At 36.9% G+C, this 12309-nt stretch overlaps 3 protein-coding genes across 10 annotated transcripts in view; 1 reads left to right on the forward strand and 2 right to left on the reverse strand.

The window, feature by feature from the left end:
• LOC127842550 (zinc finger MYND domain-containing protein 19-like) overlaps window positions 1-12309 on the reverse strand; it is a 249057-nt gene that overhangs the window by 168320 nt on the left and 68428 nt on the right. The gene's annotated exons all lie outside the window — the stretch shown is intronic.
• The window catches only part of LOC127842545 (histone-lysine N-methyltransferase PRDM9-like), a 58491-nt gene that overhangs the window by 30697 nt on the left and 15485 nt on the right, over window positions 1-12309 (forward strand). For all 7 annotated transcript variants that reach the window (XM_052372093.1, XM_052372097.1, XM_052372095.1 and 4 more), the window contains exons 5-7: window positions 4264-4352; window positions 5426-5537; window positions 9008-9084. In XM_052372093.1, the coding sequence (XP_052228053.1) occupies window positions 4264-4352; window positions 5426-5537; window positions 9008-9084 (278 nt within the window). The remainder of the gene's footprint in view (window positions 1-4263; window positions 4353-5425; window positions 5538-9007; window positions 9085-12309) is intronic.
• Window positions 6638-8609, reverse strand: LOC127842549 (tigger transposable element-derived protein 6-like). Its single transcript, XM_052372107.1, has 3 exons — window positions 8458-8609; window positions 7439-8123; window positions 6638-7190 (listed from the first exon to the last, which is right to left on the reverse strand). Exons 1-3 carry the CDS (start codon window positions 8470-8472, stop codon window positions 6826-6828), a joined length of 1065 nt encoding a protein of 354 aa, XP_052228067.1. The 5' UTR covers window positions 8473-8609; the 3' UTR covers window positions 6638-6825.

Consider the following 12309-nt stretch of genomic DNA (forward strand, 5'->3'; position numbering starts at 1 on the left):
TGTAAATGGTGGTTTTATGACACAATAGATTGAAATGTGTGCAATTAAAGCAATAAATTCTTATCAATATAATGGAGAAAATAAGAATGGTCTTTTTAAGGCGCACGAGAAGTACTTTTACCTTACTTATAATGGTTTCCAATTCTAAATTTCTGGAGCTTCGGGCACCGTGCCCCCACCCATCCCCCCGCCTCCACCCACTGAGGGCCCAGCCGGCCCCTGGACCCCCAGCACAATTTTACAGTTTTCAGACATTTTCAACTTTCACCCTTGCTATAAGCACACTTCTTATCCTTACTGTTAGCATCGCTTGTAAAGTTTGCATATGCCATAATGATACAATCTTAAATATCATAGTTCAATTTAAGAGTGCATAGATTTTATATAAAAGGTTTTATTGTAATTTTGGACATATACTGTCTGAAAAGAGTTACTTGTATAATTTGAGTCGTAATGATTAGAAATGATAATTCATGAATTAAAATATAAGGCAAAAGTTAAGTTAATGTATGTGGATGAGATGTACAGATTTCACAAATTATTTAATATCAACCGATTTTTTGGGGGGCAAAACAAAATCTGGCCAGAATATATTCTTGGGATAACTTAGATGTGAGCATACAATTCTGTATAGAATAAAATCTTTATAACAATACATGGATTAAATTCTGTAAAAAAAATAATATCTGAACAGAAAAATGCATGCAAAAGAACAGAAAAATGCATGCAAAAGATAATGTCAAATATTCAGACAGTCAATATAAAACCTTTTTTTTTTATGATATGAATTTTTTTATACATACATGTATTATATAGATGCAAACTAATATATACAGAGAGTCAACTAGAAATGGCGCGGCAGAGGCGGACGCGTATTCCCTCGCCGCATGTTTGACCCAGGGGCGCCCCAGGGTTGGTAATGGGGCCGTGCATAGTTGAGGTTGACTGTATTGTCATAAGAGAAGTTCAGTATCAATTAGAAGTGAATCGGTGTAGAAATGAAGAAGTTAAGTAAAAGGCAATTTTGGGTGGGTGTGGCCTTTGTGGGCAGGGCACCCCAGGGTTGGTAATGAGGCTATGCATAGTTGAAAATGACCGTATTGTCATAAGAATAGTTCAGTATCAATTAGAAGTGAATCAGTGTAGAAATGAAGAAATTATCGTAAAAGGCAATTTTGTGTGGGTGTGGCCTATTTGGGCGGGGCGCCCCAGGGTTAGTAATTGGGCCATGCATAGTTTAGATTGACCGTATTGTCATAAGAGAAGTTCAGCATCAATTAGAAGTGAATCTGTGTAGAAATTAAGAAGTTATAGTAATTAAAGGCAATTTTGGGTGGGTGTGGCCTATGTGAGTGGGGCGCCTCAGGGTTGGTAATGGGGCCATGCATAGTTGAGATTGACCGTATTGTCATGCATTGTTGAGATTCACCATATTGTCATAAGAGAATTGCAGTATCAATTTGAAGTGAATCAGTGTAGAAATGAAGAAATTATAGTAAAAGGCAATTTTGGGTGGGTGTGGTCTTTGTGGGAGGGGCGCCCCAGGGTTGGTATTGGGGCCATGCATAGTTGAGATTGACCGTATTGTCATAAGAGATGTTCAGTATCAATTTGAAGTAAATCGGTGAAGAAATGAAGAAGTTAATGTGAAATAACATATAAAATAAGTGAAAATCTTTGATCCAGCCCCACCCCAACGGTAACCCCAATAACTTTTGACCCAGGGGTCAGATCAAAATTGCAAATAGTGCAGGGTCGCACATATGCTCATAGCTACCATGTAAGTTTCAAGGCTCTAGTGCTTATAGTGTAGGAGGAGATAGTGGCCAGGACGGAAGATGGAGATAACCGCAATATCCCCACTTTTTCTCTGAAAAGCGTGGGGATAATAAATTGGACAATTATTTTCTATGATGGTCAGATGGTGTGAGTATAAGAAAATCTGTAATGGTTTTTGTTATCCCCCGCCACAGGCAGAGGGATATTGTTTTGGCGTTGTCCGTCTGGCACTTTTGTGTCCAGAGCCATATCTTGGAAGTGCTGTGGCGGATTTTCTTGAAACTTGGTATGAGTATATATATGGATAAGAAGATGATGCACGCCAAATGGCAATGTACACCATCTGATAATAACAGAGTTATGGCCCTTTGTACTTTAAAAAAATGCTTTTTTTGTGTGTCCGGAGCCATATCTTGGAAGTGCTTTGGCGGACTTCATTGAAACTTGGTATGAGTATATATATGGATAAGAGGATGACGCATGCCAAATGGCATTGTACACCATTGGATAATAACAGAGTTATGGCCCTTTGTACTTTGAAAAAATGCTTTTTTGTGTGTCCGGAGCCATATCTTGGAAGTGCTTTGACGGATTTCATTGAAACTTTGTATGAGTATATATATATATATATATATATATATATATATATATATATATATATATATATATATATATATATGAATAAGAGGATGATGCATGTTGGCGTTGTCCATCTGTCCAGAAAACTTTTGTGTCAAGAAGTAAAATGACGGTGGATATCAATTCACCGAATTTGCTTGTTTGTCACGCACTACATCATATTAAGTTTTTGCTTTACACCTTTAAAGCGATATCAATAGCTTTCTAATACATGTAGCTAAAAAAAAAGAAGGGCTTGACTTACTTCTACAGATTGGTGTCCACAGGGAACCCTGTCAATTAAAATTAGAGCAAAATCCTGGGAAAAACTGGTGTCCCTCACCAAAATTTGGGGGTCTCGGGGTTCCTGGGACACTGTTAGTGTCGAGGCCTGAAAAAAGCTTTGAATTTAGTGGCAAGATGATTATGCCTAAATGCATTTAAGTATACGTCATCACATGTAGCATTGCCGTTTCATTTTGTAACTCTATTTAGGAATTGATTGTTTCAACCAGGTTAGTCTTGTAATCATACACACCTTTGACTGACTTAAGTTTTTATGCTCCTTTCAAGGCGGGCATATAGTGATCTCACCGTCTGTCTTTCTGTCACACTTTTGCGTTTAGGTTGCGAAAAATAATCTTAACTTCTATATCGCTTAAGATGTAACCTACATATTTGGTATGCATGTGTATATAGACAAGGCCTTTCCATAGGCACAAAAATTTTGACCCCTGTGCCTTGACCTTGAACTTAGGGTCCGGGTTTAGGTTTTGAAATCTGCGTTTAGGTTTCCAAAAAAGCGTTTTTTGGGCGCATATGTCTTCAGTTAGAGTCAGCTCTTGTTAATGTGAATAATTGGATCCATCATTCACTTTTATGATAACCACCCACCAAAACAGATATTATTGTAACACATTATCATTATATTAAACATATCATAAGAAAAACAATACATAGAGAAACAACACAAACCTGTTTAATAGTTTCAAGCATGTCCCATCATAACTTGCCCTTGAATTATGATTGCCATGTTCTTCTTAATAGTTTCAGAATTTTCTTCAAAGTCAGCTAGCATTTTAGAATATTATAACAATTACAACGTTAAAAAAGTCCAAAAATTGCTTTGAAACTACATGTAAAGCCAGTAACAGGTAAACCATGCTTTAGCTCAAATAAAAAAAACAACATGAGTAATAACTCAGTCACTCTGGAATGAATTGTAGATAGCAAGTGTAATAATGCCTTATCATACTACCTCTTCTTAGTCAAAAAATCGGCCTCAGTTTTGTATCAAGAATTAAAATTCTGTCTTGCTGAAATGTAGTCTCAAAAGTCGGCCGTGTACAAGTGAAGAGTGTTAAAATTCTGTTTGCTATAATAATCTGTACAGATAAATTTGGGCTTCATTGTAATTCTGCCCAGAAAAAGATGTTTTATCTGTTCAGATTTTGAGGCAGATTCTGGGTCTCACTCCAGAGTCTTCTCTGTACAGAATAAATGAATTCTGTCTTCATTCTGGTCAGATTTGGTACAGACTCGGTTCAGATTTTGTGTACAGGTTTGTTAAATTTTTTACCTGACTGACGGAGAGATTATATACAACTTTGCCAATGTTTGTCAAATCTTTAGCACCGACTTAAGACTGGATGGACATATGACTCAGTATATTATTATTGTAGAACCCATTTATACTTCAGCCTGTTCCCATTAATTCCCTGCAAGCTAAATAGTCATTACAAGTTTAAATTGGTGTTAACAAATACAGTAAGATTTAATGTTATATGAAATTTGATATTGAATCTCTTCAGTTCTTATTCTCATTTTAACAATATTTTTTATTTAGTTGTTTTAATATTTTGGTAGAAAATGCTGTTAAAAGGACTATCCCACATTATCTTAAACCAGCCAAGAGAAAATTGGATGAAAAGGGAGACAGAAAGACAAAAGAGAAGGTATTTGTGATTTTGTAACCGAAATACTTCTGATGAGATTTTATGATCTTTTTTTTTAACACAAACAATTTTCATGCAAATGACATCTTGACCATATGACAGATTTTCATGCAATTTCATAGGAATGTTGCCAATATTACAAAATTTAATTTATACATGTAAATATCTGATTGTATTTGTGTCTGTTATAAAACATAAAACCTACAGTTTACAATTAAGAACTATCGGGGCCTTCTCTTGCTGCCAGGGGAAGCCACCCACATCCCTCATGGGAGGGGGGTGGGTGGTAAATGGTAAGTAAATGGCATGGGAAAATTGTAGGGTACAGGTTGTGAAAAAATGGCGAGCATTTGCAATTACCGGAAGTCGTTACCCTCAAAAGGCGTTACGGGTTTTGCTTTTATTTTTTCGTTGTTTTTTTTTCTATGGGGAATCTTTTCCGCAAAGTAGTGGGAAAAAGTATACTTTTTTGATGGGGGGAAGCCGCAGATATTCGGCGGTAAAAAGTGCAAATCAAGGGCCCTGACTATTTTTATTGAAAAAACAGTCAGTTACTTATTTTTCAGGAATGTTGTACTTGTAAGACCACTGTCAAGGGGCATTTTTAAATGGCCTTATGGTGAGCTATCGTGGTCATTCTATGCAGTGTTCTCTGAAAGCACCTGTGCTGCCGAAGATTTCACCGGTTACAAACGATCTTTGCGCCAGCCACTTTTTCTCAAAATATCAATTAAACCAAAGGGATTAAACTCCCATTTTAATTCTAAGTTGATGGCTCCTTTGAAAATATAACTGGCTACTCCAATTTTTATGGAGAACACTGGTTCTATGTGTGGTGTCTGCCATTAAATTTTACTTTGTAACCATTCAGAGGCAACATTTTTCATCAAATCAGAATGTTTACCTTCACAAAAAACAGGCCAATTTGATTCTGGGTCGCATGCATCTAGGTTACCAGATCAAATCTTAGAAAACCCAGTCAAATCAAATACATAAGATTAAGAATAAGGTTTGTCTGGTACAATTTTCCCCATTTGCTTTTCATAAGCCTGGATTCTTGTTCTCCATTGCAGAGATTGAAGAAAACAAAAAAAACAGAAGAGGACAAGATTGAGTACAGTCTTCGAGAGAGGAGTGCAGCCAGCTGCATGAACCTGGAACCTCCCGACGATGACCATTTTCTCTGTAAGCCAATACATCAAAAATAATGTTTTGAGTGGGGAATGTTTATCTTCCTCTTGCAAGGAAAACAAATTAAAAAACTTGAAAAGGCAAGGGATTCTGATGTTTTAAGATTAGCAAGATAAACTAAAATAGCCTGTTTTCCTGTCTATTCGTCCACCTAAGAGGTTGAACGCGCGCATGCTCCTTACATGTTGATATGGATGAATGAAACTATTACACAAAGTTCAAGCAATATCTTATCTATAAGTTTAAACAACAAAAACTTGTCGATAACTTCGGTAACACAACTTATTTACTTACGAAAAGGTTGCTGTCGACAAATCAGAATCATCCAAACGTTTCCTATGTATTCGTTCACATCATTCGATGACGTCACGCGCACACAATTTGAGGCCTCGGAAGGGGAAACACAGATCGGTGAATTGCACTATGACTGAGACATAAAAGATGAGCCCTTTCGCCACGAGAATATATTACATATGCCGTCCGAAATTATATTTCCTGTCATTAATCATAAAATAAACACAAATAACAACTGTAGAAATAAGATACACATCTAAACAACAATAAACTTTGTAATATTAACAACAACAAAAAGATAAAGTTTGTCTTTCGAAGTTTAAATTATGCAGTGCATGCACCGAAAAGCATCTCCCCTCCTCAAGACTCTTTTCTTGTCACAGAAAGCAAGGTGAACCCAATGTCCGCACTCATCACACTGTGCCCAGTTTACTATTTTAATAAACAAATTTTCGTCAGCTCTGCGAGGATAAAAAAGTCCACATACGCAGCAGACCTCGCTTTCCCCTTCTGAATCAGTTGAGTTGTCGCTGTCATTTATGTGAATGTCATTTACGTGAATGACATTTAACCCACTTGTAGAGGGCTGTGGACTTTTTGTGAGCTGCGGAAACGCTGGGGTCACGTCAACCTTTTGGGAGGAATACAAGTCTACTTCTTCAATGTACTGCTCGCTCGTGATTTCTTTACCACCAGGGTTTGGTTTAGAAAGTTTTTTTCTCTTATTCATGCAGTTACATTTCTTATTTGTTTGCACAGTTGTTTTATTTTTTTGTAGATAAGCATCGATTGCTTCTTTTCCTGAACAAAGTGCATTTATCTTTTGAAGCGGTGTCTCGTCTCTAAATGCTTCACACGGGTATAATTGGTTCTGTGAAATTGCTGTCTTGTCAAGTGGGTATATTCCTGTTTTCTTAAAGGCAGACACAATGTTCCACGGACTCATAGCCTTTAGATACGCTTGACAGGCGATGGCAGCTATATCGTACTAAGTTACGATTTTACCCATGTTTGTTTTCATGTACGCGGAACATTCGCTGTAATAAAACCGCTTGAATGGCCCGAACACTGCGACATCAAGAGGTTGTAAAACATGTGAAGTGTGCGCCGGCAATACAAATATGTGTATGTTGTTGGTAAGCGCCCATTGGATCAACTCGGATGATGTATGAGTTGTATGCCCATCAAGTATAAGTAGGACGGGTTGGTTCTCGTGGTCCCGTTTTACATGTTTTAGAAAATGGATTTTTAGGTAATCCTGAAAAACTGTTGTCGTTGACCACCCGGAATCGGACATAGCATAACCGGCCCCAGCAGATGCACCTTGCATTAAGTCTTCGTTGAATCTTTTACCTGTTAAATTATAACATATTATTTAGATTTAAGTCCGAAACATATCGGTAGTATTGATCGAAAAAGACGTAATATCATTTGGTCACTATCAATTTATCGTTTTAAATGAGATTACATATTGAGTTTCTCTTTCTTTCACAGTGTTTTTTTACTTATAAAGTCATGTTCGTAATAAAAATAGTTTGACGTAAAATTGTATAAACTATGGTTAATGGCAAAGATATTCGATATTCGTTTTTATACCTCACCTTTAAAAACAAAGTAGGGAGGTATGTTGCTTCCAGCTGCGTTGGCACATGCTATGAGGGTCGTCGTTGCTGATCGTGGGGACGTTACTGAATGTGGTTTTTCATTGGAAGGGGCAATAATATTTGGCGGTCTGTGCTCTGGACTTATGCCAGTCTCGTCCATATTAAATATCAGGTCTGGCCTGTTTTCAAGATGTAGGGTGTCAATGGTATTCTTAAGATTGTGAAAGTATGTCTGAACGGCCTCTGGGGTTGTATTTTTCGCTCTGTTGGAATCCAGAGCAGATGGCTTTAGTGTTGAAAGCCTTTCTCTCCAACGTCCCAAGAAACCATAAAGCCAACAGTTACTTAGGGGTTTGTCTCTTTTCCTTCTTCCAAGCTTGAACGCCAGTTCGCCGGCAAGTTTTTTCATTTCCATATTTGAATACCCGTATCCCAATCTTGCACATTGTTCCGCATGTTCTACCAGCCCCAGTTCCTCTTCTGTCTCAAGTACGGTTTCCCTCGCAAAATCTTCAGGATCAACCTTGCCAGAGACTCTGTCCCTCAATGTCTGGTAGGGGACACCATATTCCCTCGCCGCCTTGCGCAGAGACGATCTATGATTCTTTACTTCATAGTAAGCCTTTAGAATGTTATCTTTTGTATAGTTTCTATACTTGCCATGATATCTGGATGGAGTGGGCTTTTGAACGAAAGAAATTATTAGGAATTATTGGGCTCAACAATTGTAGAATTTGCAAAAAGATAAACGCCATAACGTTAATTGAAAATTAATTGACTACGGACATCGCAGTAACCCCATTGCGGGCCTCAATTTTTGAGCTAAAGCATCTGTGTGACTTGATAAAATTACGTCATTTGATCCGGGCAATCCTAACAGCCTTGCAGACGGAAAGACAAATGTAAACACGGAGAAAAAATGTGAATTATATGCATATTTCATTTAAAGGATGACTGTTTTGGGCGAAAGGTTGGTTTATATTTTGAAAAATAGTTAAATTGAATAGATTACTTACGTTTTTAGTTCGCATTTTTCACATATCTGGGGAGCAAAATATCTCCTGTCAAAACTTGTATAGAAACCGGGCACGCGCGACCGTTCGGATTGCGGCAAATTTCGCGTGAAGATTGTTCACGAATAGATAGGGCTGAACGAATAGATAGGAAAGAAGGCTATAGTATTTTCATCACTTACCTTATTTACCGTATCTCCTGATGTAAGAGGTATCAGATTTAAGTTGACGTAGTTGAAGTTGTAAGAATTTGGACCTTAATGCACATCAATATTGTTTATTTGTACAACCCCTAAATGACCTTTATGACCCGAGGGTAATAATGAACAGTCCCAAACTATTATTTAAAGCCACAGTCATGTACTTAAAGATTTTGGCGCACACTGCAAAATGATGTCATTTAAGTGCATGTGTTTGTGGTAAAAACATCTTTGTTTAAAAAAAAAAATAATGCACTTCCGTTAGATAGGAAAATGAAATATGGAAATATTTCAAATTTGTTTGTACTTTGCAATACTGTAAATGATTTCCTGTGCTTTCTTATACCTGGTAGACTGTCAGGAATGCAAAAAAGATTTTGAAGGGGACTGCCCTGTCCATGGACCCTACCACTACATACAGGATAAAGAGGTTGGTCTGTTTTCATCTTCATATAGTTGGACAGCGCAATTGCATGGTCAAGTGAACCCTCATAAAATGTTTGAAAACAAAAATGTTCTTTCTATTGTTGTTTTATGATTTACCCATGTTCCTATTACATTAATTATGTGGTAACCTAGTATGGGAACTTGTAGTTTTGAAAAGGGTAGGGAGTTCTTGTCTAAAAAACTAGTGACCAGAAAATCAATAGGGGTCATCTGCCAGTCATGATAAATGTACCAATGAAGTTTCATGATCCTCGGCCTAATTATTCTTGAGTTATCATCAGGAAACCATTTTACTCTTTTGAATCACTGTTACCTTGACCTTTGACCTAGTGACCTGAAAATCAATAGGGGTCATCTGCCAGTCATTATCAATGTACCTTTGAAGTTTCATGATCCTAGGCGTAACATTCTTGAGTTATCATCCTGAAACCATTTTACTGTTTCAAGTCACTGTGACCTTGAACTTTAGACTACTGACCTGAAAATCAATAGGGGTCATTTGCCAGTCATGATCAATGTTCCTATGAAGTATCATGATCCTAGGCGTAAGCATTCTTGAGTTATCATCCAGAAACCATTTTACTGTTTCGAGCCACTGTGACCTTGACCTTTGACCTAGTGACCTGAAATTCAGTAGGGGTCATCTGCCAGTCATGATTAATGTACCTATGAAGTTTCATGATCCTAGGCATAAGCATTTTTGAGTTATCATCCGGAAACCATTTTACTGTTTTGAGTCACTGTGACCTTGACCTTTTACCTAGTGACCTGAATATCAAAAGGGGTCATCTGCCAGTCATGATCAATGCACCTATGAAGTTTCATGATCCTAGGCGTAAGCATTCTTGAGTTATCATCCGGAAACCAATTTACTATTTCGAGTCACTGACTTTGACCCAGTGACCTGAAAATCAATAGGGTCATCTGTCAGTCATGATCAATGTACCTATGAAGTTTCATGATCCTAGGCCTAAGGATTCTTGAGTTATCATTCGGAAACTATTTTACTATTTCGAGTCACTGTGACCTTTGACCTAGTGACCTGAAAATCAATAGGGGTCATCTGCAAGTCATGATCAATGTACCTATGAAGTTTCATGATCCTAGGCCTAAGCGTTCTTGAGTTATTATCAGGAAACCATCTGGTGGACGGACCGACCGACCGACTGACATGTGCAAAACAATATACCCCCTCTTCTTCGCATGGGGACATAAAAATGGAGGTACAAAAAAAATGTTTTAATCAACATGCTTATTATAATTTTTATGTATATGTTTCAAATCACATTCAGATTAAATGAAACAGAAAGTATCAATACCCTTGAAAACTGTATTAATCTTCATATTGTGGTAAATCATTCACAGTCAACAGGGATAGTTTTAGGTCTGCGTCCTGGACGCATAGAAATCACAGGGGACAAAAACATTTGCTATATATAGGGTCAAGTTTGACCCTACCCCTGGGGTCACAAAAATGAACATATAATGCTTATATAAAGCCTATTTTGTGCAAACTTTAAAAAAGATTCTTGTCCATATCCGTAGGGCCTAGGGCTACCAAATTTGGTTGTAGTGACATCTAGTAGTTCTCTTCTTAGTTTGTTCAAATTATGCCGCTGGGGTCACAAAGATGAACATATGCTTATATAAAGCCTATTTTGTGCAAACTATAAAAATCTTCTCGTCCATAACCGTAGGGCCTAGGGCTACCAAATTCTGTATGTAGTGACATCTAATAGTTCTCTACTAAGTTTGTTCAAATTATGCCCCTGGGATCAAATTTGTCCGTTCCCCAGGGGTCACAAAATTGAACATATGCTTATATTGGGCCTATTTTGTGCAAACTTTAAAAATCTTGTCCATAACCATTGGGCTTATTTCTACCAAATTTGGTATGCATTAAAATCTTAAAGTTCTCTACCAAGTTTGTTCAAAATACTCTAGATGAGACGGATATGAAACAGGACCGTATAGGCAAATAGTTTATCGATACTTTGTCATCGACCAGTAGCTATAGATTAGCATACATCGCAGCGCCCAGGTTATACATTTTGATGTACCCACTCACGTCTCTTTTTTTAAAATTATACTTTCATTTTTCGGCCGATTTTTTACAAATTATATATCATTAGAAAGCCTATGTTACGTAGTTTTCAGATATATAAATATATATATGAAGTTCATGAAGTATATCAAATTTGGTATCTGTGACAAAAAAAGATTCTTATAGTTCTCTACCAAATTTGTTCAAATTATGCCCCTGGGGTCAAATTTATCCCTTGAAGGCTCCCATTAAAAAGTTGTGCCAGAAAATTTGATTGGTCAAAAAACATGGCCGCAGGAAGTTGTTGAACTTTGCATGTTTATGCGTTTTTGCTATTTAATTATTATGGGATGAATAAACTATTTTCTTCTCAAACTAAAAGTTTATCAAAATGCACTTGGAATAACTTTTTAATTATAAGATATAAATGCATACATGTCGAGCGTGAAAGGTAGACCAACATGTTAACTATCCATAAATGTTAACCCTTTACCAAACGACACATTTTGGACTGCCCCAAATTGAAAGAGATTGCAGATGAGAAATAATATTGTAAAGGACTATTTATAAATTGGCTGGGTGGGGTAGAAATCATTGTGATAAAAGGAGAAATTGCTCATCAATTTCTCCTTTTTGAAATCGGAAGTCCTGTTTTCAAAACGAAAACAAACTCTTCAGAAGGAGTTATGGTCTATTGGAAGGTCAAGAATGGCATTTGGTACTAAATCATCCCATATCTACAAGGAAATTAAATTTATAAGCTTTTTTTGCTGTTAATATGATAACCAATCAGTTTAAAAGCACGATCAAATTCATTTCTGCATATGCGCGGACCAGCCTTAAAGACGTTGTTTACATAATTAGTTCCAAGGTTACAACAAACCTACATGCATGCATGGGAATCAAGTCTTTTTGCGTTTGTTTGTAGACATTATCTTTACTTTTTGAAGCATGTGAGATGTTAATCAATAAATAATCTACATGTATTAATACATGTAAGCAGATGCACAACTGTTTATTTTATTTTTTGGAAATCATGTTTATATATACAGACCATCGGAAATTTGGTCACGAAGCTGTGGGAAAAAATGTCGATTTTGTTGTTTTCTTCGGATTTTCTTGTACACCTGAGATAAAACCCTGTCATTTAGTGCCATTTAAGAT

This window comes from Dreissena polymorpha, chromosome 8 (genome assembly GCF_020536995.1).
Source record: "Dreissena polymorpha isolate Duluth1 chromosome 8, UMN_Dpol_1.0, whole genome shotgun sequence".
Lineage (NCBI taxonomy): Eukaryota > Metazoa > Mollusca > Bivalvia > Myida > Dreissenidae > Dreissena > Dreissena polymorpha.